Here is a 26,867-nt window from a genome sequence, read left to right as displayed (position 1 = left end):
GTATGATATGAAATGGATGGTTGCATGCACCAATTTAAACTTATTAAAACCTTTGTCATCAAGAGAACCAATGAGAACACTTGAAGGAACATTTTTCTTAGATGAGTATATTATGTTCATTATGGGTTGAGAGGTAATCCCACGTGCAAAATAGAAAACTGTGCTCCATTTTCGTTATTTCACCATATAATTAAAGAGATGAGGGATAGTTTCCACCTCTGAGCACTGAGCAATTGCACCCATTTCCTAAATGTTTAATGAATCAGTGTAAGAAAAGTATAATCATCCATCTACGATTCTACGGAGCTAAAGGTAATGTGATGTAGACCTACGAAAAAATTGTATCAAGAAGATGAGCCAAGGGGTAAGCAAAAAAGGAATATCTATATATATATATTTGGGTTGGTTATCATCAAATCACTAATAGAGACTAGGGCCCACAGGCCCGAGAATAGGGAGAAGACGTGAACAAACAGAGGTTCAAACCCATAACCTCGTTCGAGTGACTGCCTCTACATTTGGGGCTGTGACTTAGAAAGGATACTAAGTGTCATCATGGTATTTCAAAGGGGTTTGAGTGTCATTCAGTAGACTAGCAGAGGATATAACTGCCATTTAAAAAAGAAAAAAATACAGATTGACTTTTCATTTTGTAAGAATAAGAATAAGAATAAGAATAAGAGAAGAATACGAAAATACAAATGATATTAACGGCGTCAATAAGCAAAATCCCCAGCTAAAACCCTACGGTGGTGCTGACTGCTCGCGCTTCGCTTCTGTACTTCCTCTCAATCGCTTCTTCTTCTAAGGATTCTCCATCTGAGAATCCCTTTGGATGTTAAAGATTCATCTTTGTGTTCATCAGTGTTCACAGGACTGAAGAATGATGAATCACCTCTTCAGAAAGTCATCATCAATCGCTTCTGTGCTATCGAGACAAACTCGAAGTTCTTTAGAAGCATTTCGTTTTGCTCCTGCTGCAATATCTTCTGAAGCTGTTAAAGATGCTATCTTTAGCGGTGAAATTTGTTCATCCTCGTGTTTAAAATTGCCGTCGAAGCTTGAGTTTGGTTTGCTAGCGAGAGGTTTTCATTTTTCGACTCTCCCACGTGAATTCAAGGCTTCTACGGTTACACGATTGGGGTATGCTGTTGATGATTTATCAGATGAAGAGAAGTCGGCTGGGAAGGTTGGTGGAGAGAAAGATGAGGGGCTTGAGATTGCTAGGCTTGGGATTGCTCCCGAGATTGTTTCCGCTCTTGCAAAGAAAGGAATTACGAAGCTCTTCCCAATTCAGGTACTTCTAACATTCCTATCAAAATTTGATTAAACGAAGTGCTCCGATATCGAAAATTGTTAACTTGCCGGAAAATTTTGATTAACTGCTGAAGTTGCTGTGTGAAAATCCTGGATGAAAACATTTGGGGGAAGGGGCGAGGCTGCCCTATACCCTGCTTTGGTATATTCACTCAAAAATTCTATATGAAACATGAGAATCGATGAACCATAATTTCTGTTCATCCATACCTTGATGGCAAAGTGAGTTTTGAAGAAAGTTATCATTGTTCATCTTAAATTGCTAGTACATGCTTGACGTGGTTTGGTCTTGTTTGGGGTTTGGTTTTGGATCAACATAAGGGTTCAGTTGACAACGAGGCACTGCTGTAATGGCTAATCTATGTTTGAATCTGCTGAAGGGTAGGTTGCAACTGGGAGATGCAGGACTAGTTTTTTGTCCAACTCCTTTTTTCTTTAAGTATTTCGTTATTAAGGTTTTCAAGAAAGGCAGGTATCTGCTGCGGCGTAGCCAAAACTGACATTGTGTTCTGTATATTGGTATTACCTGTTATGATACAATGAATTATCTAACTTGCCTAAAACTTAGATGCATTGATCTACTTACTCCTCTGGACTTTTTGAACTAAGGACTTATGTTTTATTTTTATTTTTAATTGAAAGTGTTGCTATCGAGTCTGGATTAGGCTGTAGTACCTGATTGGAGTCACCTATATATTGCTTGTCGTTTCTGGTTAATGTTTATTTTTTGTCTTATCTTTGTTCAGAGGGCTGTGTTGGAACCAGCTATGCAGGGGCGCGACATGATTGGTCGGGCTAGAACAGGAACAGGGAAGACTCTAGCCTTTGGCATTCCCATTATGGATAAAATAATTCAGTTCAATGCCAAGCATGGGTCTGTGACTTTCTCCACACTTTCTCTTTTTCTTAAAGACTTTTAATGGTGCTGATAGAATTAGTTATTGATAATCTGCTTGTTGCCTTGGAATCAGCTGTTTGATATAATGTCCTACTGTCACCCTCCCTCCCTCAAAAGTTTCCTGTAATTTGTGCAGCCGTGGAAGAAATCCTTTAGCCATAGTATTGGCTCCAACAAGAGAACTTGCACGGCAAGTTGAGAAGGAATTTCATGAATCTGCACCAAACTTGGATACACTGTGTGTCTATGGAGGTGTGCCAATTTCACATCAAATGAGAACTCTTAACTATGGTGTTGATATAATTGTTGGTACACCTGGTCGCATTATTGATCTGCTAAAGAGAGGTGCCTTGGTATTGTCGGAGGTTCAGTTTGTTGTTCTTGATGAGGCAGATCAGATGCTTGCTGTGGGATTTGATGAAGATGTTGAAATAATATTAGAGAAGTTACCCCAGAAGCGTCAAAGCATGATGTTCTCTGCTACAATGCCAAGCTGGATAAGAAGGCTCACGCAGAAGTACCTGAACAATCCATTAACTATTGATCTTGTGAGTGCACATTCCTTTGCATCATTTATATATTCAGTTAATCAATTATCAATGATCATAATCAGTTCCTAGGTGTTTTAGTGTCTTAATATAATGATAAGAAGCACACTCTTCTTGATGTTATTATATCTTAAAATATCAACTACTTGTCACAGCAACATTTGATTAATAAAATCTAATTTCTTATTGAGGAGAGACAAGTTGGAAAAAGAATTCATGAAACCCTTTCTGATGAATTTTGTTATACTGCCAAACTTTTCATGATTGCAAACTAATTGGTATTATTAAGCAGGTTGGGGATTCTGATCGAAAGCTGGCAGAGGGGATTACTCTATATTCAATAACAGCAGATATGTATGGGAAGGCATCAATTATTGGTCCTCTAGTAACGGTATCATTCCAGAATTTTTTTCTGTGCACTTCAATTATTTTCTTGAGTCAGCTTGCCTTGCTTTGGGAGTGTGATGCAAGCTTTCACTAATTTACTAGATGCTCTTAGTATCTCAATTGATATCCATCCTTTCCCTCAATTGCTGGCCATGTGTCCTTGTTAGGAACATGCCAAAGGAGGCAAATGTATTGTTTTCACCCAAACCAAACGTGATGCTGATAAGTTGGCATATTCAATGGGGCATAGTTTTAGATGTGAGGCTTTGCATGGGGATATATCGCAGAATCAGAGGGAAAGGACGCTTTCAGGCTTCCGGGAAGGGCACTTTAATATCTTAGTTGCTACAGATGTTGCTGCTCGTGGGCTTGATATACCTAATGTTGATCTGGTAAGAGGTTTCACACTCCCTCATTTTGATTTTGTCAATGCTAAGATAATATCTTGATTATCATGCTAACATTATGGCATTCATTCCATCAATTTTGTCGGAGTATCATGTTGAGTCTCTAGCCATGTAATGCAGAATTGATCTCAAACCAGTAAAGCTAGTGTGAGATCATCACAGCAAGATTGCATGTGTGGACAAAAAATTATCGTGAACAGAGTTTTCTACCCCTTCTGTGTTTTCCATATGAAATAAGAAAGAACATGGATATGAGTAATGCTTCACCACTTGGACTGCAGGAATTGAATCACCATTGTACGGTGTGGTTGGAGTTACCATGAAGATGTTTTACAGCTTCACCAATGCATCCTGTTGAGATTCATCAATTGAACCAATCAACAAAGAACATCTTTTTTTTTTAGTTCTCAACTGTTTCTTCCTTCTTCTTCTTTCTTTCTTTCTTTCTTTCTTTTTTTTTTTTTTTTTTTTTTTTTTTGGGGGGGGGGGTGTTGGGGAGGATAATGAAGTGCAGGCCTTCTGCTTGACTATTCCACCAAGTCTGTGAGAGTCCCATTGTCACACAGTCATTCAAGGCTTTAGTGGAAGCCAATTAAATCCAAGCAAGTGGCCCCAAGCTGGTAAATGGAAAGCTAATCAACCTTATCTGTTACAACCATATATTGTTTAACTAGAGACCTACCGATTGAATACCCAACTACCAAGAGCATTCCTTATGTGCACCAACTCAAAAATAAAGAATAATAAATAAAACTCTCGAGAAACTTTTAATAAAGAGAATATCAAGAAACTTAACGAAATAAGAAGTTCAAAAACAGAAAGTACTAATATATACAATGTTTCTTAGCTAAATTAAATAATATCACCAAATAGAAACTTATGAAAATAGCCTCCATTGAAATCTTATCTGTAGAATGTTCAGTCAAAGTATAGATCTCTAACAGTCTCACTAGAACAGTAAACCGGAGCAAATAACATAAAGGCCATAGGCTTTGTGCATGGCCGTGCACCGTGGACAGTCGCACACAAAATGTCAGATGTGAACAATAGTGGCGTAAACAACCAAACATCCCCTATTTGATGACTGGTTCCTTCCCCTTATGTGACCATACATCCCTTCCCCTAACACAAAATTCTTTTAACAGGACTTTCTGGAACAGCCACTGTTGAAATCTTCTCTGCAGAATCTTCAGTCAAACTGTCAGCTCAAATTTGAAAAGCTAATTAATAGTTCAACTTGAGGGTCAAGTGGCAATTTCATAAATTTCAGAATAAATTGGGCCTCTTGTTTAAGACAATGGAAACGGGGCATAGGAGTAACTTAATCAGGGCTGGGCCTTTGTAGAAGTTTAAAATCAGAATGGAAATAAGTTTTCATAGGGTTTTAAGAAGGGAATTCCTTAAGGTAAATAACAGAACTATATTTCTGCCAAATCTTTTAGTGCATGATACCCATCCAATGATTTGAATCCATTGGATAAAAGTACGCCTGGTTGTTGATTAGAAAAAGAATAACAAAGCCACTACTCTTGCTAAAATTATGCTCATGATCCTTAAACTTGTACAATATAGAAAGAATGTTATCCGTAGGGTCCTAGAGAACTGCTATATATTGTTTGGGCATACTTACTCTTTGGATTGAAGAAAAGATGACCATCCTAATGGTGTTAGTAAGTAGCATCTTGGAGCAGACTGGAGGGCTGGGTTATTCATCACCAAGCTACTTACGTATTGCTAGGACTGTAGCCCTACCTTGGAAAACCCTTCTTCATTGTATCGGGCTTAAAATGCCTTGCTGTCTCCTTGTGCTTGGGAGTCCTTAGGCGTCCTAATGGTATTAGTAAGTAGCATCTTGGAGACACAGACTGGAAGGCTGGGTTATTCATCACCATGCTACTTACGTATTGCTAGGACTGTAGCCCCACCTAAGAAAACCCTTGTTCGTTGTGTCGGGCTTAAAAGGCCTTGCTGTCTCCTTGTGCTTGGGAGTCCCTGAGGTGAGAGAGGAAATATTAGAGGAGGATATAGAGGGATGCACAGCAAATTTGATTATGCGGAATGACGAAGAAAGGGTGTGGACTCTTCGAGTGCCTCCCCTAAGTTTGTGGGTGGTAGTATGACTGGATTGGTACCTCATTGAGCTGCGGTAAGTCTTGGTTTGACTCCATTAGGTTCTTTGATTTGTTCGGAAAAGAAACGAGAGACAAGAAAACATCTTTGATTACGATTAAAAGGAACAATCTCAAATAGACCAAGATCCAATTTGGCATTCGAGGTATTAACTCAAAACTCTTCATTCCAATGTGATCTTTTGTTAGTTGCAATCATGTATTTAAGGACTTGCAACTAGAAGATAAACCTACTCAAACTGAACCACTCTAATAGAGTCAGAATATAATGAACAGGTCCATCCTGTGACTCTAAAGAAGGAATGAAAGAAAAGAAGAATCAATGTTCAATCTATCTGTAAAGTAGAAAAGACTAGCCACAGAGTTGCAGAGAATAGGTGGCAATATAGAAGCACCCTAGGGCTTCACCTGACAGAAAAGAAGAATCTAGGTTCAAACTTAGTTCAGAAACTCTACTCCCTTATAACTTGACAACCATATTTATTAAATGAAGAGTTAAGAACATACAAATATAAAGCCCAACTTAAAACAAACACTCTTAACCGCCAATGATTTCTCTCTTGGAAAGCCAACTAAAGCTCTGTATTGGCTCATATGAGGAAGCCCATTTACAAATTCGTACTCACAATCTAAAGCCTAAAACTCATTTCCTTCTTGCTGGATAAAACCTTAATGTTCTCCAGTCCAGTTTACTACTTACATGGATGCAATTATGTAGCTACTACTTGGGTGATGCCGGTTTATAACCACCCTCATCCCTGATGATAGAAGGCTCATCTACTTGAATATTCAAACAAAATAAAATTTAAAATGGAATCTTTAGTTGTTTGGTAATGTGCTGATGAATGGTTTTAACTTTTAAGGGAGTAGATGTCTCCTTTAAAGAATGAAAAAGGGATGACTGAAATTGTTTGTTGGTGCATCTGCATTGAAAAGGTGATTGAAAGGGCCTTTCTGCATGCCTATTCGTTTGTGGATTTTATCTCTGAATGTATTCACACCTTCCCCCCCCCCCCCTCCTTCTTTTTTCTGTTCTATTCTTGATTAGTTGTGGCTTCAGTTAGGCTTCAAGTTCTAGTATCATTTACTGTTCCAAGACTGACATAAGTTAACATTCAGCTGTTTCAATTTCTGACTGTTTTTTTTATTATTTTTATTGCTCAGATAATACATTTTGAACTTCCAAGTACTTCAGAGATATTTGTTCATAGATCTGGCCGAACTGGACGAGCTGGAAAAAAGGGGACTGCTATTCTCATTTATACAGATCAGCAACACAGGATGGTCAGAACGATTGAACGAGATGTTGGATGCAAGTTTACTGAGGTATGCCAATCTCCAACTTAATGCATGTACTGCAGGCAGAAAAATGAGATGCTAATCTCACAGTCTAATTACATATCAGAAAAATAAAGTTTTCTTTTTATTTCTTATTTTACAAAATATCTAATTTCAGAATTCCTTGTCTCATTTTTCGGTGGGACTTTTAGCAACCTGAGGGGTTAGTCGAAATGTGCAGAAAACAATTCGTAAGATAAAAGCCCGTTTTCTGCAGTCATTACAATCCTTAAATTACCATGTACCAAGGTGAGCTGTGGTGTAAAAAGCAACCAAGGACTTTTGCCATCCGGAGTGACTGTGTGGGTAAAGGTTTTGTAACAAGTCATCCTAGCCAAAACATGAGTGGCCTTTCAATTTGAGAATCATGAATGGAGATCTTTCCGTTTCAACTTTTGGATAGGTAGGAAACACTATCTATTGGGCACCCTATAAAGCTTATGGTCCAAGTGAATTGATTGCCTTTCCCCAAGCACCCCTTCCCAAAATGGAAAAGAAAATTAAAAAAATATGAGTTTTGAATTTATTCTTATGGAAAAATAGTCTCAGACCCATTCAGACCATCTTATAAAAATATTGGCTTGTTTATCATTCTTCAAGTCATTGCTCAGCTACATGCTTACATGGAAGGATCCTGAGGTCTAATCGGTTGTCACAGATCAATATATTAGCTGAAATGAACCAATTGTTTGTTCAAGTCCAAAGAATAATCAGTATTGTGGGTGTATATACTTTTATACATACTTTGGAGTTTGTGACAATGCTCTTTTTGGTTGAACCTGCCTCCGTCATGAGTTCCAAACTATTGTGCACCCACCATGTTCTCTATGTGAGAAGATTGTTTACTTTGTGGAATACACCAACACTTGCTGAATGCTAATGCTCAAACATGAAAACTTGTACGTGTATGCTTCTTTGTTGGAGATTGCTGACCTCTTCTCTTATTTTCAGCTCCCCAGGATTGCTGTTGAGGCCAGTGATCGAGATTTATTTGGTGAGAGGGGTGGCGGTGGTCGGTTTGGCTCAGGAGGTGGCCGATTTAATGATTCTGGTTTTGGTCGGTCTGGCTTTGGCCGTTCTGGTGGCTTTGGTGGATCAGGTCGTGGTGGTTCTGGTGAATCAGGTCCAGGTCGGTTTGGTTCTTTTGGTGGATCTAGTTCAGGTCGATCTGGTGGTGGATTTGGCAGCTATGACTCAGGCCGCTCTGGCAACTATGGCAGTTCTGGGTTTGGCCAGCGAGGTGGTTCTGGTAACTTTGGCAGTTCAGGTCGTTCAAGTGATTTTGGTTCTGGTCGTTCTCGTGAATTCAGTGGTTCAGGTCGTCCAAGTGGTTTTGGGGAGTTCAGTCCAAGTCGCTCTGGAGGAGCCAGTTCGAGCCGTTTCGGTGGCTTTGATGGTGGTAATTCTGACAATGATCAGGGGTTATTCTGATCAAAGGTAGTTCAGTCATTCTTTCCTGTCAGTCTTTCCCCATAATTTACCTTGTATGTATGGATAATATAAAATAAGCTACAGTAGTCTTCTCTCCTTTGCTCTTTTATTTTATTTTATTTATAATAATTAACTTCTTGTATACCTTAAATCAGACTGTTTTTTTATCTTGTTCATTAAATTACAATTCATGTTACTTTACACACAAGTTTATTTACTTTTTATAGTACTCAAGGAATTGCACCCTACAATTGGATAAGGAGGATTTTGTGGGAAAATAAATCCAGGTTAATCTTAGTCTAGATTTTTGTAGACAGAATGACAGATAATGTGGTTAGTGGCAGCATTTAAGGGATATTTCCACAGAATTAGCTGTAGCTGGATGAAATTATGATTGTAGTCAGAGTGCTTGCTACTACTAAACCCAATTTAATGGTGAATTTTATGATATCGCTGAGGCCAACCATGCTATGTTGTACCACACATTCCTCAGAACAAGCTACAGAGTCTGAACAGAATCCAGACTTGACCTTCAACTAATCTATCACTTGATCCAGTGGTTAAGGGATCTTCTGAACCTGGAGTTCATAATAACAGATAATCATACTGAAGTTGTCGAATATGAAATTCATGAGATAGCAGCTTCTGTCAGAATAGAAGCTGTGTGTATGTATTGGTGGACACAGATGAAGTTTTAATCTTGTTATATGTTCCCCAGGTATGTAGCCCCTAGTGTATTCAATCATTTTCTTCATGCTTTGATCTGTTCAATCACATCCCTTATGGTTTGACTTCTGAGTCATTGTGGGATTTCTTTGGAGAATTTTCTTAGTTAAAACATTTTCTTTTGAATGAATTTCTTAGTTAAACATTAGTTGTGTGAGAAGTGCAAGTAGTGTTAGAAGGATTTATTTTATGCTGTTGGTATGCTCTGAAACCCTTTTTCTGGGTCACTATGGGCTGACAAGAATGAATTATGCCAATTCCATATATAGTCCGATTTATGAAGTTCAGAATGCTATGGGGTTAGGTAAGCTAGAACTGGTTGAAAATGGGCTTGAAACTTTAAACAGATAGTTGTTTCTTGAATTATATCGATATATGGAGACAAAATAGAATTAACTTATGAGGGCAAAGGGCCTGTGATTAGTCAGGAAAGGAATTGGGCCTAATTCTAAATGTGGAGACTGTCTTTTTCAACCTCACAAAGGACATACTAGGATGAACCCAGGTCTAGTTCGAAAGTGTGAACTCCCACTATAGGCTTTCAATCAACCTGAAGTTTCGGGTGATTTGTGATCTTAGGTCTGTTGAATCGATTCAAAAGATAAATGTTTCAGCATCCTAAAGGCTAAAACTTTTCAACTAAAATTTTCTGAAATTACTATAACTGAAGGAGGTTTTCCAGATTTAGATCTGAAATTCTAAATATAGACTAATATTAGGGAACCAGAACATAGGTGTTGGGCATCTGTGGGAGAGTGACTTGCATCCAAAAGACCTGGTTGAAATGAGCTCATATGGAAGAGATCAATCAACTGCTTGTTGGCTGCAACTGTTGCGTAAAACAGAGTACAACTAGTGATTGTTTTAGTGAAGGAAATAGAAGTGGTTGATAGGAAGGAGGTTCAAAAGTCTGAGCAGTGAGGATGAACCAGATGGAAAAAAAGTTGAATGGAGGAAAGGACCAAATATATCAACTTTTACTTTTTTTCCTCATGATAACAACTAATCTTAGTTTCATCCTGTTCCATATTCCAATAACTGTAAACAACTGAAGGATTACATGAATGTATGGAGTCTACTTCAGTTGGAATCAATGTGTACACAGAGCTCAAATTTGGTTTGGACTCACTAATGCATATCTGACAAAGAGGTGGTGTTTGAAAAGAATCCCTGTCTAACCTTGTGCATTACTGCATCACTACTACCTGTTCTTGAGACAATTTCCACTTTCCTCTCACTTTCCTCTTTCATTTCTTCGTTTTTATTCTTACTCACTTTTTCTCTTCTTCACTTTGAAACATGGACGCCATTTAGTTGGGATAAGGCGGTGTGTTGATGTTGTTGGTCACTTGGTCTCCTGTGAGAAATTTGTTTTAGCATTACTAATCATTGAACCCTGAGGTTCTTAAACCTTCAACTAGTTTCATCAAGTCTCACGTTCTCAACCGTATGCTGAAGCTGTTTGCTTTAGATATTTCTTTGACCTGAAAGCATAGCAACAGAATGATTGGAATTTAATCATCCAAAAATAAAATAAAATGATTAGAATTTTATTTTGAGTTCTTTTCTTGTAGGGAAAAAAATATTGAGAATACTTGTATTCCTCTGATCTATATTTCTAAAACAATTGAGCTTTGTTGCATCACTGGATTTTTATTGGATAATGAACTGTGCTTGCTTTTATTTCAGATCAACAGATGGTCACAGGATCGATGGATAGTTTCGTGTCACCGTTCAATCAGGAGCTAGTATTTAATCTGTGGTTGAATGTAAGTTTTAGTTTTTTTATTTTTTGGGGGTCATGTTAACAGCCATATATAGAGAAATAGAATGACTGCTAATTTGTATTCTATTGCAAGTCTCCAACGAAAATATTTTTGTTTTGATATTCTCACAGTGTAAATTATGTCATTTATTCCTTACCTTCAAATATTTCTTGAACAGTCGCTCAAAAGGCTAATGGAAGTAATGGGTAGGGTGAAAGTCCAAAGATGATCTATTCCTGACATAGTGATTAATTTTTGGGACAGTTCATCTAATTTTTTCTTCTTGATCTACCTATTTATTTTGAAAACCGTTCATCAAATTATTTGTCTCTGACATGCTAATCTATTTTGAAACAGTTCATCAAAGCGTGCGGTATGGAATTAAGTTACACCATTGCTATTTGTATTGTATTCTTTCTCCTAATTTTGTCATACTCTTTGCATTGCTAACTGAAGTGAGTCATTAGTGCATCTACAATCTTACTGCTGGTTTGACCATTTGGCATGATCTTGGAAACTGCTATCAAGGAGATATAGGGATGTGAGTTGCATCTAATGAAATGAAGTTATTTCTGATACGGTTGTTGAAGTCATTTGCATTGCCAAGTTAGGGACCAGATGCATTAGGTAATCTGTTCTTTGTGAAATGCTTGTAGCTAAGTAAGTGTTATTTTTGGTCATTCTCGTGGTTTATATTTTTGGTCGGAGTTGGACTGACAATTTGGTTGGGTTTAGTTGTGATTTGATCTTTGGGAACAGATGATATATTGATCAGCAAATGTTCCAGAGGGCTTGATAGATTACAAGCTTGGTGATACTTCTCAGTCCACCCCTGCGCACGTGCGCATCAGGGTGGGGGGTCATGTACAGTAAAGACTTGGAACTTTATTGTGCATACAAAGTCAATATTAATTTTTGGTTCTCAATGAGTTTCGGGTTGAAACTCAATCTAAGATGGTTTAGATTTCCCTGCACAGAAGATTGTTATTCAGCAGATGCATAGAACAGGAATTTTGTTGGTTATGGAAATAGATGTTAGATTCAATGCTGGTTTGCTCAAATACTTTTTCTACCTTCTTTTTTTTTTTTGGTAAGAATGATTTTTCTACCTTCAGGGGGTCCTCACTGAAGGCTGCATTAAGCTCTGATTCAACATTAGATGCCTCGAAGAAGAATGTAGGTCAACTATTTGCACTTTCTCTACCTTATTTCAGTTGTTGGACAAAACAATGGGTCCTAGTTTAAAGTTGCATGTATCTTCTTTTTTATTTCTTCTGAAATGAAATTTATATTCGATACTGTTGTGTTTGTTCTGTTTACTTATTAGGGATTGGTTTGTATTCAGAGAAATTTCATGGGCTGGTTTTTTTTTTTTTTTTTTTTTTTTGTGGTAATTCAAATTCATTCAACCAAAGAAGTACAAACATCCGAGTTACAAAGCTTGGATAACCAAAAAGTGGACCTTGGTCAGTGAACTCTGCTCGGCACAGAGACAACCATCCTAGCCAGGGAATCAGCACAGCTGTTAGTCTCCCTTGGAGAAAAAACAAACACACAATCTAAGAATTTAGAGGCCAAGAAATTGATGTCCTTAACCACATTGTGAATGAATATAGGATCCTCTGCTATACCATTGACGTAGTTGGCTACTAGTTGGCAATCCACCGCTGCTTTCACCAACCAAAAGCCTTCACCTAGACATTGAAGAAGTTCTTCTCTTAATGCCATGGCTTTACCTTCAATCACCTCAGAGAAATCAGTAGGAATAGAAAATCATGGGCTGGTTTCAAAGGCTACTATATTCTATTGTCTTGTATATATATCAAGACAATAGAATTTAGATGTAAAAACTAACCTCACTACAGCGTACAAAAGGCAAAGCAAATGTAATTCAAGTTGGAAGTGGGAGACTTTGGAGACGAATGAGTGAAGAAACAACTCTTCCCTCTACTACAAGATTTTGAAGAATTCAGATCATCACCCCGTTTGTGCTCCCCGACGGGTTTACTACCACAAATCTTGTGGGACCCATTGGTAAAAAAATAATAAAATAAAAAAATGAACCCATCACCCAACCCTTAGGTCCCCATGTATTTATAGTGGTAAAGCGGTCCGACGGGCAGCTGATCCGGACTCTATTTTGAAAGCCATCAATCACTGTTTTTCATCCTTTTTGCATTGGGATTTGGTTCTACATCGTATGATGAGTTACGAGACAGATCTCTCTTTCATTTCTTTGCCCATTTAGAGAGAAAGGAGGTTATAATTTTCTTTTAATCAAATTAGGCTCTGATTGCTTTGTCATACACACTGATCTCCTATGATTTTTTTTCCCTTGATTCATTCAGACGTCTTTACAATCACCACTTCATCAAAAAAAATCTTTACTATCACCTATATAGAAGCTTGGCTAAAGAAATCAAGGAGAGGGATGAGCAGCATTCTGGGCTTGTCATAAGTACCTTTTTGTTGCAATAATGGACTTTATTTAAGCCTCTTTTATCTTCTGGGGTGTTAAAGCTAACATTTCTCCAGAGACTTTTATTTTGACAAAGGCAGGATTCTCCATTGGGAGCATGGCCCCTGTTTATGCATTAACCAGTAATCTTAATAGCCTTCAATGAAGGTTAAGGTGGTCAGTCCAACAGAGGAAAAAAAAATCCTGAATGTCTTTAATGTTCCATTCCCATTTCCATTCAAAGCCTAGTAGCTGGATTCAGATGAGTTAAGGTTAAGACACTTAAAAATGGCGAATCCAGTGCAGAAGGCTTTCACATGAACAAAGTACCCGATAACAATCGTCCTACGTAATTGTAACCCAGCAAATTTTTGCTGAAAGACTGTTTCAACGCTTCGATCTCAGACTATAACTGTGATTCATCGATCATTCCATATTTCTCATGAAGCAGAGTTGGTTAACAACAGATAGAATTGAATGTTGCAGAGAGAGGGGGGGGGGGGAGGAGAATTTCCTGTTCCTTCTCAAACACATGCATGGGCTCTACTTACCCATGATTCTGAGAAGCAGTATGTACAAACATATCATATATATCTCTTTCATATAGAGAGAATACCTATTAACATGTATAACATCTCATCATGTTATGTACAAACCCACCACTTCTTTTCGGTTTGAACCCTTGAATTAGTTCTAATATATACCTTTCAATCAAAGCGTAATCGCAATTACTTCTTGCAATACGAGAGCCGCATCGTTGTATCGGTTCTGCGTTAGCGGAATGCTTCGGATTTTCACTGCATGATCCAGCTGCATGAATAATTCATATCGATCATCAGAATCGAATGGCCGGAATCGACCACACAGGGATGCTAATCTATGCAATGCCTCAGACTGAACAATCAAACCAGAATCTCAATTGAATACCATGTAGCAGAACCCATGGGTAAACTACTTCTCAAGCTATTCTACATTGGTTAGAATTGGGCTGGGCCAAGGTAAGCCCAAGCCCATTTGATTCACAACTAGGGTGTCAATTTGGTCCAACCACCAAAAAGCCTAGAAGGGTTGCTTAGGGTTGTTCAAATGTATAGACAACAATTGGATCATGATTGCCTGAATGGTCCCCAAGAAAACCCTAGAAACAACCAATCTGAAGACCTACTACATTCATGTACTTTTTAAGGAATCGGTCACCGATTCAAGTCTGGAACCGACCGATTCACCATCCGATTCCTGACCCCAGAAGCCTGCTTTCCAGTAAGTTCTGTTTGGGTCAAACATGTGCTGAAGAGACTAAGTCAGAATTGAAGGCAAAACTCATGATTTCAATCAGAAGACCTTAAAAAAAATTGACCATCTTGACCTTCACCATTCAATTATCTGGAACCCAGAAGAAAAATTTTAAGAAATAGAAATTGAAGATTAATTACCTCTTCTATGTAGTGAAACAACCTATTAGCAAGGTCTGTGAGGCTCTTCTTTTGTTCTTCTGGTGCATTAGAGATCACCTGAGTGAAATCACAGTACAAGAACATTGATTTAAGCTTGAGATCTCTTCCCATAAGATCCCAAGAACTCTCATCATCACTCATGTCTCCAATAGATAGAAGATCAAATGCACATTTCTTGATCCGATTCACACTTCCTGTTGACTGAACATCCACCATGTTGATGAAACCAGAGAGAAACTGCAAAGAAGGAAAGAAAATTAAGCTTGGGTTGTTAAGCTTTAATGGCATTATATATGACTAAGAAGAAACTTTGAAAGCAAGAAAAGTACCCAGAAAGGAAAGGGCAAAAGGGGAAGACAAGACAATAAATTAAAAGCCATTCCCTACTACAGAAGGATGGGATCTTCATCCTACCTTACCAAAAACAAACACTTGAGACAACAACAATTAATTTTACACCATCTCAGCTTTATATAAATACCTTTTTAAGTAACTTGCTTAAAATTAATTTGACACAAAACTGATAAAGAGAGCTTTTTGATTACCCTTAAGTTGTTTAAGCAGTTGCCATTACTTATTTAATTGGGAATTATAAACTATTACACAAAAATGATATATGCAAAATAAGCTAAAATCTGATTATGTTAATTAAAGAAAGATTGTTTACTTCAATTTCTTCTTCGTGTTTGGTTTTCTTGAAGCTCAAGAAATGGAAATTGATTTCTTTAGTAAGATAAAGAAGTTCAAGCTATGATCGAAGTACATGAAACTTCTAAAAATCCAGAACAGAGATCACCAGTAGAACCCAAAAAGAATTAAGCCAAACCCATTTGCGGATTCCCCAATAACACAATATCAGAACAAGAAAACCTTCTAAAGAACTAAATTTACAGGTAATCCAAATCCAAACAAGAAACCCATATCATAAAAACAAAAGAAATGCTACGAGATGTTACCTCTGTTAATTAATCTGCTACTCAACCAACAAACCAGAGCATTAATGGTGGAAAACCCAGAAAGACAAGAGAGAACTAGAAAAGGAATGAAACAGCAAAGTGAGTATTAAAAAGAGGGTTCACCTGAATGAGAAGAGATCCTTTCAGAAAGAGGAATCGTCCGTACTCCTGAGGAAACACGTATTTGTTGTTGGAAGGATTCGGACGTATAAGAATACGTAGAAAGAAGTGAAGACAGGTATGAAATACGTATATGGTTTGAGTCTTGTGGTTCTCAGTTCTGAACTATTTCTTGTTTCTCTCTATATGTGCTTTAGAATCGGCGAGTTTAACGGTGATTTCATAGAATATTACCTCTTACATGAACGGAACTGAGTGAAACTCGGTTTGATTACAATTCTCAAAGGAGAAAACATAAAAATCTTTGAAATCTCTGGATTGGGTTATATGGCGGCAGCAGAATTGCTTTTATCTGGCTTTCACGCGTCAAGACAAATTGAAAACGTGGTATTCTCTTTCTTTTCATTTTCTTTACTCTTGTTTAATGTGGTGATGTGTTTATTGTATTTGAGATAAATGAGGATAAATAAAGGAATATCAAAAAAATATTATGGGATGGATCATGGATGACTTGAGATGAGTAGAGGATCAATTCCAAGTGGGGTCCATGTTGTATGCGTGGCAATGAATGATTGGATAGTTTGTTCTACCCACTCAAACCATGGAAGTTAATGAATGATGGTTAAGAGTGTTTTAGAATAGGTGTTTTATGTTAATATGATTAAAGATATTTAGGGTTCATAGCTTTGATGCTAGAGCTTTTCAAGGGCGAATTCAGTGCCTTTGGCTTCCGCAAGAATAGAGCTCTGGAGGGCAATTTTTCTATGCAGTCTTATCTCAGTAATTTTCGTTAAGGGCCTGTTAGGTTTTATGAATCCAGAGATTTGAAATCTGTGGATTCATGAATGCAAGATTTATACCCTTTTCGATGTAGAAATCCCTGGATTCATGAAATTTAAAGATTCATATTTTTACAATAAAAACGTGAATCTGTAGATTTATGGATATGCAACCCAACTATAAACGCACTAAATATTTGCACATTCACAAAAATCACGTTGATCAAACAGTTTTTCAAGATGAATCCATAGATTTTATTCGAATCCATAGATTTCATTCCATGTTAATCAAACAATTAATTTTATGAATTATGACTTCATAGATTTGAAATCTCCACTCATGTAATCAAATAAGCCCTTAGAGAATGTTTCGAAACTTTAATCTCAAGACTTCACTATACATCTTTTAAATATGCATGGAAAATGTTCTAATAAAGGAGCTACTTAATGTTACAACTTGTATCATTTCTTAAAAAAATTTATTTATGTAAAAACTTTCGGTGCTAGATTCGCCTTTTGATGTCATGCATAAAATCTTGTTGATGATGTTTGTCTACATCAACATTCCTCATTTTTTTCTGTAGATAAAATATTCTTTGATGTGATGTACGATTTCATCTGAATAAATTCAATTGAGTGACTTGGTGCTTATACAACATTCAAATAGACGAACATTTTTTTTGTCAAATTTAACTTTCTATTATAGGCGCCCCCCCCCCCCCCCCCCCCCCCCCCTACCCCCCCCACAAACCCCCCCCCGGGGGGGCCCCCCCCCCCCCCCCCCCCGGGGGGGGGGGGGTCTTTCCCCCTTTCTACCCCTGGCAAGTTTAGATTACTCTATGGTTTGATTTTAAATGATTTTAAGCCATTATTTCCCGTATAAAATATTCAATTAGAACAAAAGTCTAAGGGGTCAATGGATGATCATATACGTGTACAAAGAATTATAATTTTCTCATTTTTTTTTTCATATTTTTCATAAAATAGATGTGTTTCTGGCACAATGATAACAAACTTCCGTACAGAGATAATAAAATCAAGAAAATCTTAGTTTGAATTTCTGTAAATCACAACTATTCCTCCCCTAGACAGTAAACCCCTGAACAATTTACTGATGTAATAAAAGAAGTTTTGGGTTTGGATTGGCAGGCTTTGAAATCAAGGGAAACAATGGAGGCCTTTTTCATAGGGATGGAAACAATGCAAAATTTTGGGAATCAAATTAATAGAAGTTTGGAGAAACTCCAAGAGTTGTCAAAAGTTGACATCTCTGGTTTCAAATGAGAATGGTGTGACTTGACCATGGAGCCCTCTGAAACACTTTCAATGATCCAACTAGGGTTTTTTTTTTTTTTTAACTGGGAATGCCGCCAGAGGTCAATCTTGAACATCTCTTGGATTGTGATCCAATGTTTTGCTGACCATTAAAAATAATTTCAAACTACTCTATTGTGACTTTGAATGAATTAGGAAGGTCACGGGAGTGCCAGACTTTGAACACATCTAGCGTATTTGCTACCCAAGATTGTTTTGTTAAAATCAGAAGGCAGCATTTACAATTTAGATTGCCTTGCAAGCAGATGTTTCAAGGAGTTCAAACCAATAAATTGAAGCTTATAAGAGCAGTATGGACATAAGGGAAAGATAACAATCAAGAAGATACCAACCCTTGAAGTTACTGTTACATTAGGAAGCAATCTTACCTTTTCTCTAATCCATTTCATTTAGAAGGTTGAGGTGCCCCAACCTGGTATATTCAGAAAGGACCACTAGCTAACTGTGGGGACTTTTCTGTGAGTACTTAGTGAGATTCGTAGGTAATGACAAACCAAACTCAACTGCAACTATCTCACCTTTGATGAAAGAATATGTAAGCTGTAGGCATATGAAATGAATGTGGAAGGTGGTTTTAACCAAAGAAAATTAAGAAAGGCAGGATATGGTTACAGTTCTCCTAAATCAAGCATAACAAGAGTGATTTAAGAGTAGATGTACCTGACGACAGTGAAGTGGTTCTGTGGCTGGTGCAGGGATCAAGGCTCAAGAGGAGTTCAAGCAACTTTGACTTTTGCATTGTCACAAGGTATGTTGAGCAATGAGAATGTCCCAATCCTAAAAATATGACAATGATTGTTGGATATAATACTTACTTGACATGTTCTAATAAATCTTGAAGCTATGCCATTGCAACTGAGGCTAGAAAAGCATCTCAGCATCTCAGCCTCTCAGCCACTCACATAGTCTCCAGTAGACAGAACTTGGGGAGATAGATTTTTTAAAAACCCAGGAATATAGTGAGTCAGGCCAAAACTCAAATATCCAATCACAGCATCAGCCATAGCAATTGAAAGAGGAAATTTTAAAGCATTAAGTAATCCAAGTAATACAAGATTACAAAAATCTTATTTCAAACTCCCAGATATACATGGCAGGGAAATTGAAAAGAGCACTCACAATTGAACAAACATTGCAAGGGGACAAACTTATGAAGACTCACTCACTGACTCTACTAAAGAAGATTCAGTTGCAACATTTGCAGCTTCTAGAAGCTTCATTTGGCGTTCGGCATGTTCCCTTTCGCATTGGCTGATACCCATGATAATATCAAGCATGGTACCAGTTGTGCCAAAAAACACCAGGGGTGCCAGAGACTTTCGTCGTATACCCACCGGAATTGCAAGCACTGCCCCAGCCACAGAGAATACCCATGTCCCCAGTGCACTGCAGATATCCCACAAAAGCACAAATCACAATTAAATCACTTCATATTGATACAGTGATAATGATCTCCCAGATGATAACCCACAAAAGCACAAATCACCGTTAAATCACTTCATACTGATATGGTAATACTAATTTTCAAGGATTTTATTCAACAGTGGGATACCATGAAAAGAAATGAACAAACAGGTAAGTAGAGTTGCCATCCAACATCAGAAAAAGCACACTGTAGCAAAGTAAATTTAATTGCGCATGCAGCTGTATGTCCATTTTCATTGACTATATATAATGACTCATAGAACTAACGTAGTTCCCCAACACCCATTAGGAATACTCGGAAACACTAATCATCTTCCAAAAGAAAATGCGATAATAATGCTAGACCCAGACTGACATCAGCGGATCTGGGTCCTCTCTAACTCTCTGCCCATCCAACTCCTCCCAACCTCGTACAGGCAGGGTGGACCCCACACAGGCAGCCATTGAGCAGGTGCAGAGCTGCCATTTTACCCTGCCTGCGTAAGGCTGGGGTAAGTTGGGCTGGCCAAGGAGTTGGAGAGGATCCTCTTTGAACATCAGCAGCCACATAATACTACTAGCTCCACCTTCCTAGAATTTTTTTTTTTTTTTTTTTTGAAAAATTAAAATTAAAATATTATGTTGCATCACTTGTCATCTATAAACCATAATGACAACTGCATTTGTTATGAAAAAGGATAAATCCCACACAAACAGCTGGTGCCTGATGCACATTGCAAATACAGAAATATGACGAGAACTCCACACTACACAATAAGCATTGCTGATCCTTTGGGAGGCACCCATACAATTAATTAATAGAGCCAACAGGTCAAATGAAAAACACCCTATTTATTTTACAGGCCAGGTAAATTTTCAGATGACCTTTTACTTAATTCAACTACTTCAACCATATATCTTGACCATAAAAATGCAAATCAAGTTTGTTTGTTTGTTTTTTTTGTAGAAAAAACTTTTATAAAAGCTAAGCAAAACAATTACAGCATACATGCATGTTGCAGTTTGTATCTGCTAAGGTAGCTATCAAGGAAAATGCAAATCAAGTTAACTCCGAAAGATCAAACTAATGGGATGGCAGCACTGATAAACTTGGAATGATAAACATGAAACACAAACCCATAAAAAGATAAAGAAGAAGGTAATTTGATATGAATAAAAGAACTACCTACTTTGAAACAGAACAATCTTCAAGCTGCTTCACAGGCTCTTGGCTGGCCATTTCCAATGCTTAATCAAGTCCTTCTCTCCTTTACCTATCTGTTGCAACCATAGGTAGTAAAAGTTAGGGAGAACAGGTAGGGATACACACATCAATTAAATGACATATCGCAATAACAATTTAAAAAATCCAAGGTTATAAAACGTCTTTTGCAATGATAAGATACACATTTAGTTCATTTTAATCTGGTTGCTACTAAAGTAAAAAACAGGGATCTATATTTACAATCCAATATAATGTACACCACCAAATAAACAACATATCAATGCCCTTTTTTGAACATATAAAATATATCAATGACACATCTTAATTAGGATGTACAGCACTGGATCATTTTCCCCTCAAAAAGGACCATCTAATATACAGAATTGAAGGTCAAAATCAAGAGAAAGCAAAAACATCACAATGATCAGATTAAGGAACACCTATCCAAAAAGTAAACAAAGAAATGTGCCCATTGCAAAGCTTCACTAAATTGCAATCTGGTAAAGCCAATTGCAAAACTAGCCTGAATTGCTGTTTGGTAAAGGCTTACTCAAACAAACAAGTTAACGTTATGATATCTACCCGTGGAATACAACTTAGTGCAGGCATTAAAGAATCAGGGACTGAATTGATAAGATTCATTCAGGTTTTAATTATTTAAAGCAGCCTTTGACAGGGTTGATTTTCCAGTTTATATTCTTCCAACTTCTAAACTTCCTTTTATCGAACATATAACATGCAACAATAATAAAAATTAAAGATAATCTTTTCACACGGTGGAAATCTCCAAAAAAAAGAGAAAAAAAAGTTTCAGATGCATTCAAAGACCGCAAACACTCACGGAGCACTTACCTTCTGTGGCCGAGCTGAAATCGTCGCTCCACCGCAGCTGCAATCGATGCAATCACCTAGTTCTTGAGTCTTCCAAAATCTCAGTCACCATTCGCCGGCGATCAACCTAAAACCACTGGAGAATAATCGACGGAGACGAAGGATGTCTTGGGTTTGGCACCGGGTGAGGGCGAGCTACGGTTTAGGGCCGCGAATTGGAAGTAGAACTTAGAACCTCTTCGGCTTTGCGAGATTGAGGAGCAAGACCGGAGTGGCTTTAATTACCATCGTGTATAAGATATATGAAATCGTTAAATAGTTTAAAAAAAAAAAAATTGTAATTCTTTAATAATTATTATAGATTTTTACATTTGGGTCCTTTTAGTGCAATATATTACGTGTAGGTCTCTGGCTCGTAATGCTGCATCTCTTCCGAGACCCGGATCCTTTATCATGACTTATACTCGTTGCATACCTTGATCCACTACTGTAACGAATAGCATTTCTGCTGCGGTTTGAGTTGCAAAAGGTGTCCCTCTTCTTGTGCCCTTAAATCCGCAAGCACCAGCAGGAAGACCAAGAAACCACTCGACCTCCTACATCTGTAACAATCACAATGGTATTGCTGAAACTTACTTGAATATGAATAACTCCTTTTGGTATTCTACGTCCACTCTTACGTGAAAAGTAGATAACAATGTTAGTTGTCATTAAGTGTATTTAAATTTCAAACCTAAAGGGATAAAATACTCCTTAGGTTATTTAATACAATGTATTATGACTAAAATGCCCTTTAACTATTCACAATTTTTTTTTTACTATATATTAATTAAAATCTTTTTTGTAGATATATTAATTAACTAACATTTTTTGTCATTAAGCGTTAATTAATATGTAGTTAAAAATATATATATATATTGTGAATGGTTAAAAGGTATTTTAATCATAACACATTGTATTAAATAACCTGACGGGTACTTTGGTCTTTCTAAATTTGAAATTTGAATACAGTTAAGGGCGGCTAATAATGTTAATATGATTGAGACCAATGAACGATATCTCGCTGGGATTCGCCGGTTCGCCGCTCGGCAAACCAGGCGAACCAGCGAAATCTCGTCAAGATTTTGCCGATGCCGTAGCCAGCGATATCGCTGCTGGCTGCTGCCATACGTTTCTCTTTCTCTCTTTCTTTCTTCTTTTCCTTCAACGATCTGGCGATGTCGCCACTGGTATTACGTTTCTCTTCTGTTTCTTTTTCTTTCTCTCTTTCTTTCTTCTTCTTTTCCTTCAACGATCCGGCGATGTCGCCGTTGCTACCAGTTTCATGATCGTCAACAAAAAAAAAAAAAAGAAGTTTTGAAGTTTTGCTGGAGACGATTTTCCGGCGAAATTTTAAAATCTCGATTTTGGTGAGTTTTTTTTTTATTTCGTCCACTGGTGAACTGGGCGAATTTCGCCGATATATTGTTCCTTGATTGAGACTCACACGTAATATATTGTACTAAGGGGACCCACACGTAAAAGTCTTTGATTATTAATTAATATATAGCGTATGTTTCACCCAAAAGTTATGAACCAATGTTAGACCAATGGTGCAATCTATTCGAATAAAGCATATGGTTCAATCGATCCGAATAAAGCTAATTGCGCGTTTGGTAACAGTCTTTTATAAGACCGGTGTTCTTTCCAATAATCATTTTCTAATGTTCTTATTAAAAAACGGTGGTATGAGCATCGTTTCGACCATTTTACTAAGCATTTCATGTAAGACGATAGAGATTTTTTTAAAAATTTTTTCTAAGGAGTTAGAAGTTGTGTGTGAACGGAATTTGGGTTGCACGTCCCTTTTTGTGCTTAATTTAGAGAAATACTTTTTGTTTTTGAGAATAACGAAACTAGTTAAAATTGTATTGCAAAAAGTCTTCTTAGACATTAAAATTGCAGAAAAAATATAGTCAAGTTTCACGAAGAAACGAATTGCTGATGTCTGCTCCTCGTAGCCCTATATTTTTCACCATGTTTCTATTCTTGCTTTATGGTTTTGGTTTCTTTGATTTCTTGCATGTTGGTCTTTGCCTGATGGGCTAGGTGGGCATGTTGCGCGAGCTCTATGTAGGGCGGTGGCACAGGCTTTAAATTCCCTCTGTTGTGGCCAAGAATTTCAACACAGCGCCTCATCTGTGTTCAGGTTGTCTCCACTGGTATTTACTTCTTACTAGCCTACTAAGTTCACCATTAGTTTCCAATAATGGTACGTATGTCCTTTTCTTTTCAGCAAAAAAAAAAAAGACATTAAAATTGGATACATGTGTTCCCTAAAAATGAACCATTTTACCAAACACTTTTTGTTGTTTTTTTGACGTTACGAGAACGTGAAGAACTATTTCTTGGCCCATTACCAAATGTGTCCTAAACATCTCAAACTTGTAAGCCAAAAACCCTAAACTAAAACTTGTTATATGCATCCTCTAAAGCCCTAAATCAATATAGGATTCTTAATTTTGAATCTCATCCCTCTCGAAAGAAGAAGGAGAATTCTCCTCCTCCATCAGATGCTGATGGTGGTCAACAAACTTAATTCCTTTGTGAATCTTTTATCTTTAAGCCATTTGCAGAACCATTTCACCATAGTTTATTATGAAATGATAAAAGATATTATACAACGATGAATCTGATATCCAAGGTTTTTGCACAAGTAGAATCGGGAAAATCAAATTTCCTACATAGCCTTATTCCAACAATTTTTGTTGAGAGATTGTTCCAATGCCTTGACTTTAGGCTACAATTGTGGTTCACCAACTAGCAAATAAAAGGACCATCTAAGAAACATGGTAATTATAAAATGTTTTCTTCCCATCTCTTAGGAGGCCAAATGTTGCTTTAATTTAAGGAAAATTTTCAACCCCGCCCCCTTTGTTACCTTTGTATTAATGTCGCCCTCTAAATTATCCAACTTATCAATCACACTCCCTATTACTAGCAACCCTAGTCTTGGTTAGTTTTTAGTAATCCATTTTCAATATCACCCCCACATTATAATGGAAGAAGATGGTACAGGAGAGGAAAACAAAAAAGGAAAATTTTCAAAGCCACCTCCTGAGTTACCCCTTAATATTATGCCACCCCTTGAATTATCTAATATATCAATGACGCCCCCTATTACCAACACAATTAGTCTCAATTAGTTTTTATTTATCCATGTTTGATATTAACCCTAAATTCTAAGGGAAGAAGATGTCAAAATAAAGGGGGGAGGGGATTCATGCAAGAATAGAAATCATGAAGATGCAATAATAGAAGAAGAGTGGTTGCAGATGGCAGAGAAAGACAGACAAATCGAGCAAAGGATATTCCGTTCAAGGGTAATATTGTCTTTTTGAAAAGTTTTAACTTACATCAACACTTAACTTTACTTTCCTGCCGACAAGGGGTGTTCTTAATATTGGGTAACTCAAGAAAAGACATTAATTTTAAACAAAACTCACGAGGTGGCACTGAAAGTTTCCCATAAATTTATTCAATCTCACATGTTCTTCCTTCAATTTACCTAAACATTACATAAATGTCTCCAGATCAATGACTTTATCAACTCGCTAAGTTGATAAGACAAACCAAAGAAAGATGATCATAAAATCATTTTGTTAAATGGTTTGGATCTTCAGTCATTAATTTCCATCTGGCTTTTCACTAGGCATCATGATGTGTTAGAAGAGGTGTCTGGGAGGATTGTCATCTTCTATATCATTCACCTTTTCACATTCATCAATCCATTCACTGTAACTGCACAAATCCAAATCAACCATAAAAATGAATGAGTTAATGGGTTTGAAAGTATGAATCTGAACAAATGAAGTATAGGGTTTTGTGTCATTAACTCACAGATCAATGGGTTCACTTAGATCTGCAGAGTTCAAGATAAATTAGGATCAGTAACAAAAGAATAACATAAGAATTCAACAAAGAAATCAACCAACAGATGAACTTCTGTGCTAAGTTCTGAATCTTTCTTAAAAACACCACCAACATGAAAAAAGAAAAGAGGAGGAACATACTATTAACGGAAGTGCTGTATTTCTCTTGGCAAATGCAGCAACTTAGTTCTCCAATCATTTCCTTCCTGAAACTGAAACAAAGAAGAGAAGGGAGTGGTGAGGGAAATAATATATTGACATCCATTTAGGAACAATAAAAAGAAATTCAATTTCAAAATTGTCAAAGCTCCAAGTTGTAAGGTGTTGAGAAAGGAATGCACAACTTCGAAGAACACAGGCAAAACAAATTCAATGAATTTAAAATAGTTCGGCAAAATTGCCTATATTTACTTGAAAGAAAAAAGAGATTTCACTATTTCTTAAAAACCTCACCAGTCTCACATTTTACAAAGTGTTACTTGCCATTTGCCTTATTCTTAGGTTATCTAATGGAGACAATATCTATAGAAGAACCCAAAACACTAATCCCCATACAATTACAATTCTACCCCCTTAGGCAGAGCTACATTGGGACCAAGGGAGCTATACCCCACCTCTCTCTCTCTCTCTCTCTCCCCCCCCCACCTCATCCTTCCAATTTTTTTTTAAAAATTTCCTTTTTCCCTTTCTAGATTTTTGATATTTTCCCTATTCTCCTCTTTTCATGTGTGAAATATTATCACTTTTCCCAAATTTTTGAAATTTCCACCCTGACCTTCTTTCTATGTGTGAAATATCAATACTTGGTCACGTAGATAAAATTTTTAACATTATGTTCAGTATGAAATATCAATACTTGCCCCCTCGCAATGTTAAATCCTTGTTCTACCAGTTTACCAATGTACTAGTAATTAACCCAAATCTTGTTCCAATTACAACTACAAATTCTAGTTATATAGATACACAGAATGCCCAAAAAAAAAAAAAAAAAAAAAAAAAAGCACCCAAACCCAAGAGAGGATGTATGAAAACTTACATGATGCAACCAACAGACTTTTCATGATTGCAGAAAGGGCAGTTGAAGACAGAATCAAGTTTGTCCATCTTCTTCTTTGGAGCTGGCTTTGCTGCTGACTTCCTTTTCCCCATATTTGATCTACTCAGTTCATTATAAAGCTATTGTTAGTCAAAGAGATAATTTTGTCCATTAATGACCCCTCTCTCTCTCTAACATGTCTGAAAATTTCCGTGTTCTAATTCTCTCTGATAATGGAGTCAAAAATTTAGACTCTTCCATATGATACAGGTGGAAAGAGATCTGAACCCATCAATAGGGTATGGATCCTATACCTCAGAGGTGGGTTTCAAGACCCCATGAAAGGTGGGGATCTCTTCCCAGGTATACCCATGAGTAGGTGTTTGATCAATAATCTAAGCATGGTCTCCA

The 26,867-nt window shown here is 37.1% G+C and overlaps 2 protein-coding genes, 1 long non-coding RNA gene and 1 pseudogene across 5 annotated transcripts; 1 reads left to right on the top strand and 3 right to left on the bottom strand.

The window, feature by feature from the left end:
• The first annotated feature begins 715 nt into the window (after positions 1-715).
• LOC149000945 (DEAD-box ATP-dependent RNA helicase 53, mitochondrial-like) lies at positions 716-12,297 on the top strand. Of its 3 annotated transcripts, none has more exons than XR_016170731.1 (9): positions 716-1,297; positions 2,064-2,191; positions 2,352-2,763; positions 3,056-3,154; positions 3,318-3,542; positions 6,851-7,012; positions 7,976-8,461; positions 10,871-10,950; positions 12,063-12,297. XR_016170731.1 is itself a non-coding variant. In XM_089139950.1 (8 exons), exons 1-7 carry the CDS (start codon positions 884-886, stop codon positions 8,453-8,455), a joined length of 1,920 nt encoding a protein of 639 aa, XP_088996076.1. In that variant the 5' UTR covers positions 716-883; the 3' UTR covers positions 8,456-8,461; positions 10,871-11,294. The 3 variants fall into 3 exon arrangements, 1 of the variants encoding a protein (XP_088996076.1); XR_016170730.1 differs by lacking the exon at positions 12,063-12,297 and adding an exon at positions 11,305-12,049; XM_089139950.1 differs by lacking the exon at positions 12,063-12,297 and having other exon boundaries at positions 10,871-11,294.
• Positions 12,298-13,615: 1,318 nt separating this feature from the next.
• Positions 13,616-15,901, bottom strand: LOC149000944 (uncharacterized). The gene is made up of 3 exons (XR_016170853.1): positions 15,816-15,901; positions 14,839-15,096; positions 13,616-14,215 (listed from the first exon to the last, which is right to left on the bottom strand). It is a non-coding gene; the product is annotated as an uncharacterized LOC149000944 (long non-coding RNA).
• A 3,089-nt stretch (positions 15,902-18,990) lies between these two features.
• LOC149000943 (uncharacterized) lies at positions 18,991-21,773 on the bottom strand. Its single transcript, XM_089140118.1, has 3 exons — positions 21,531-21,773; positions 20,644-20,731; positions 18,991-19,435 (listed from the first exon to the last, which is right to left on the bottom strand). The coding sequence occupies exons 2-3, from the start codon at positions 20,691-20,693 to the stop codon at positions 19,198-19,200; spliced, it is 288 nt and encodes a 95-aa protein (XP_088996244.1). The 5' UTR covers positions 20,694-20,731; positions 21,531-21,773; the 3' UTR covers positions 18,991-19,197.
• Positions 21,774-25,196: 3,423 nt separating this feature from the next.
• LOC149000942 (transcription elongation factor 1 homolog) lies at positions 25,197-26,569 on the bottom strand (annotated as a pseudogene).
• Positions 26,570-26,867: the final 298 nt, after the last annotated feature.

Source organism: Hakea prostrata, chromosome 11 (assembly GCF_041222555.1).
Source record: "Hakea prostrata isolate BN-2017 chromosome 11, UWA_Hpros_2, whole genome shotgun sequence".
Classification (NCBI taxonomy): domain Eukaryota; kingdom Viridiplantae; phylum Streptophyta; class Magnoliopsida; order Proteales; family Proteaceae; genus Hakea; species Hakea prostrata.
The sequence above is the reverse complement of the archived record's forward strand: the minus strand, read 5'-3'. Positions and strand labels throughout refer to the sequence as shown.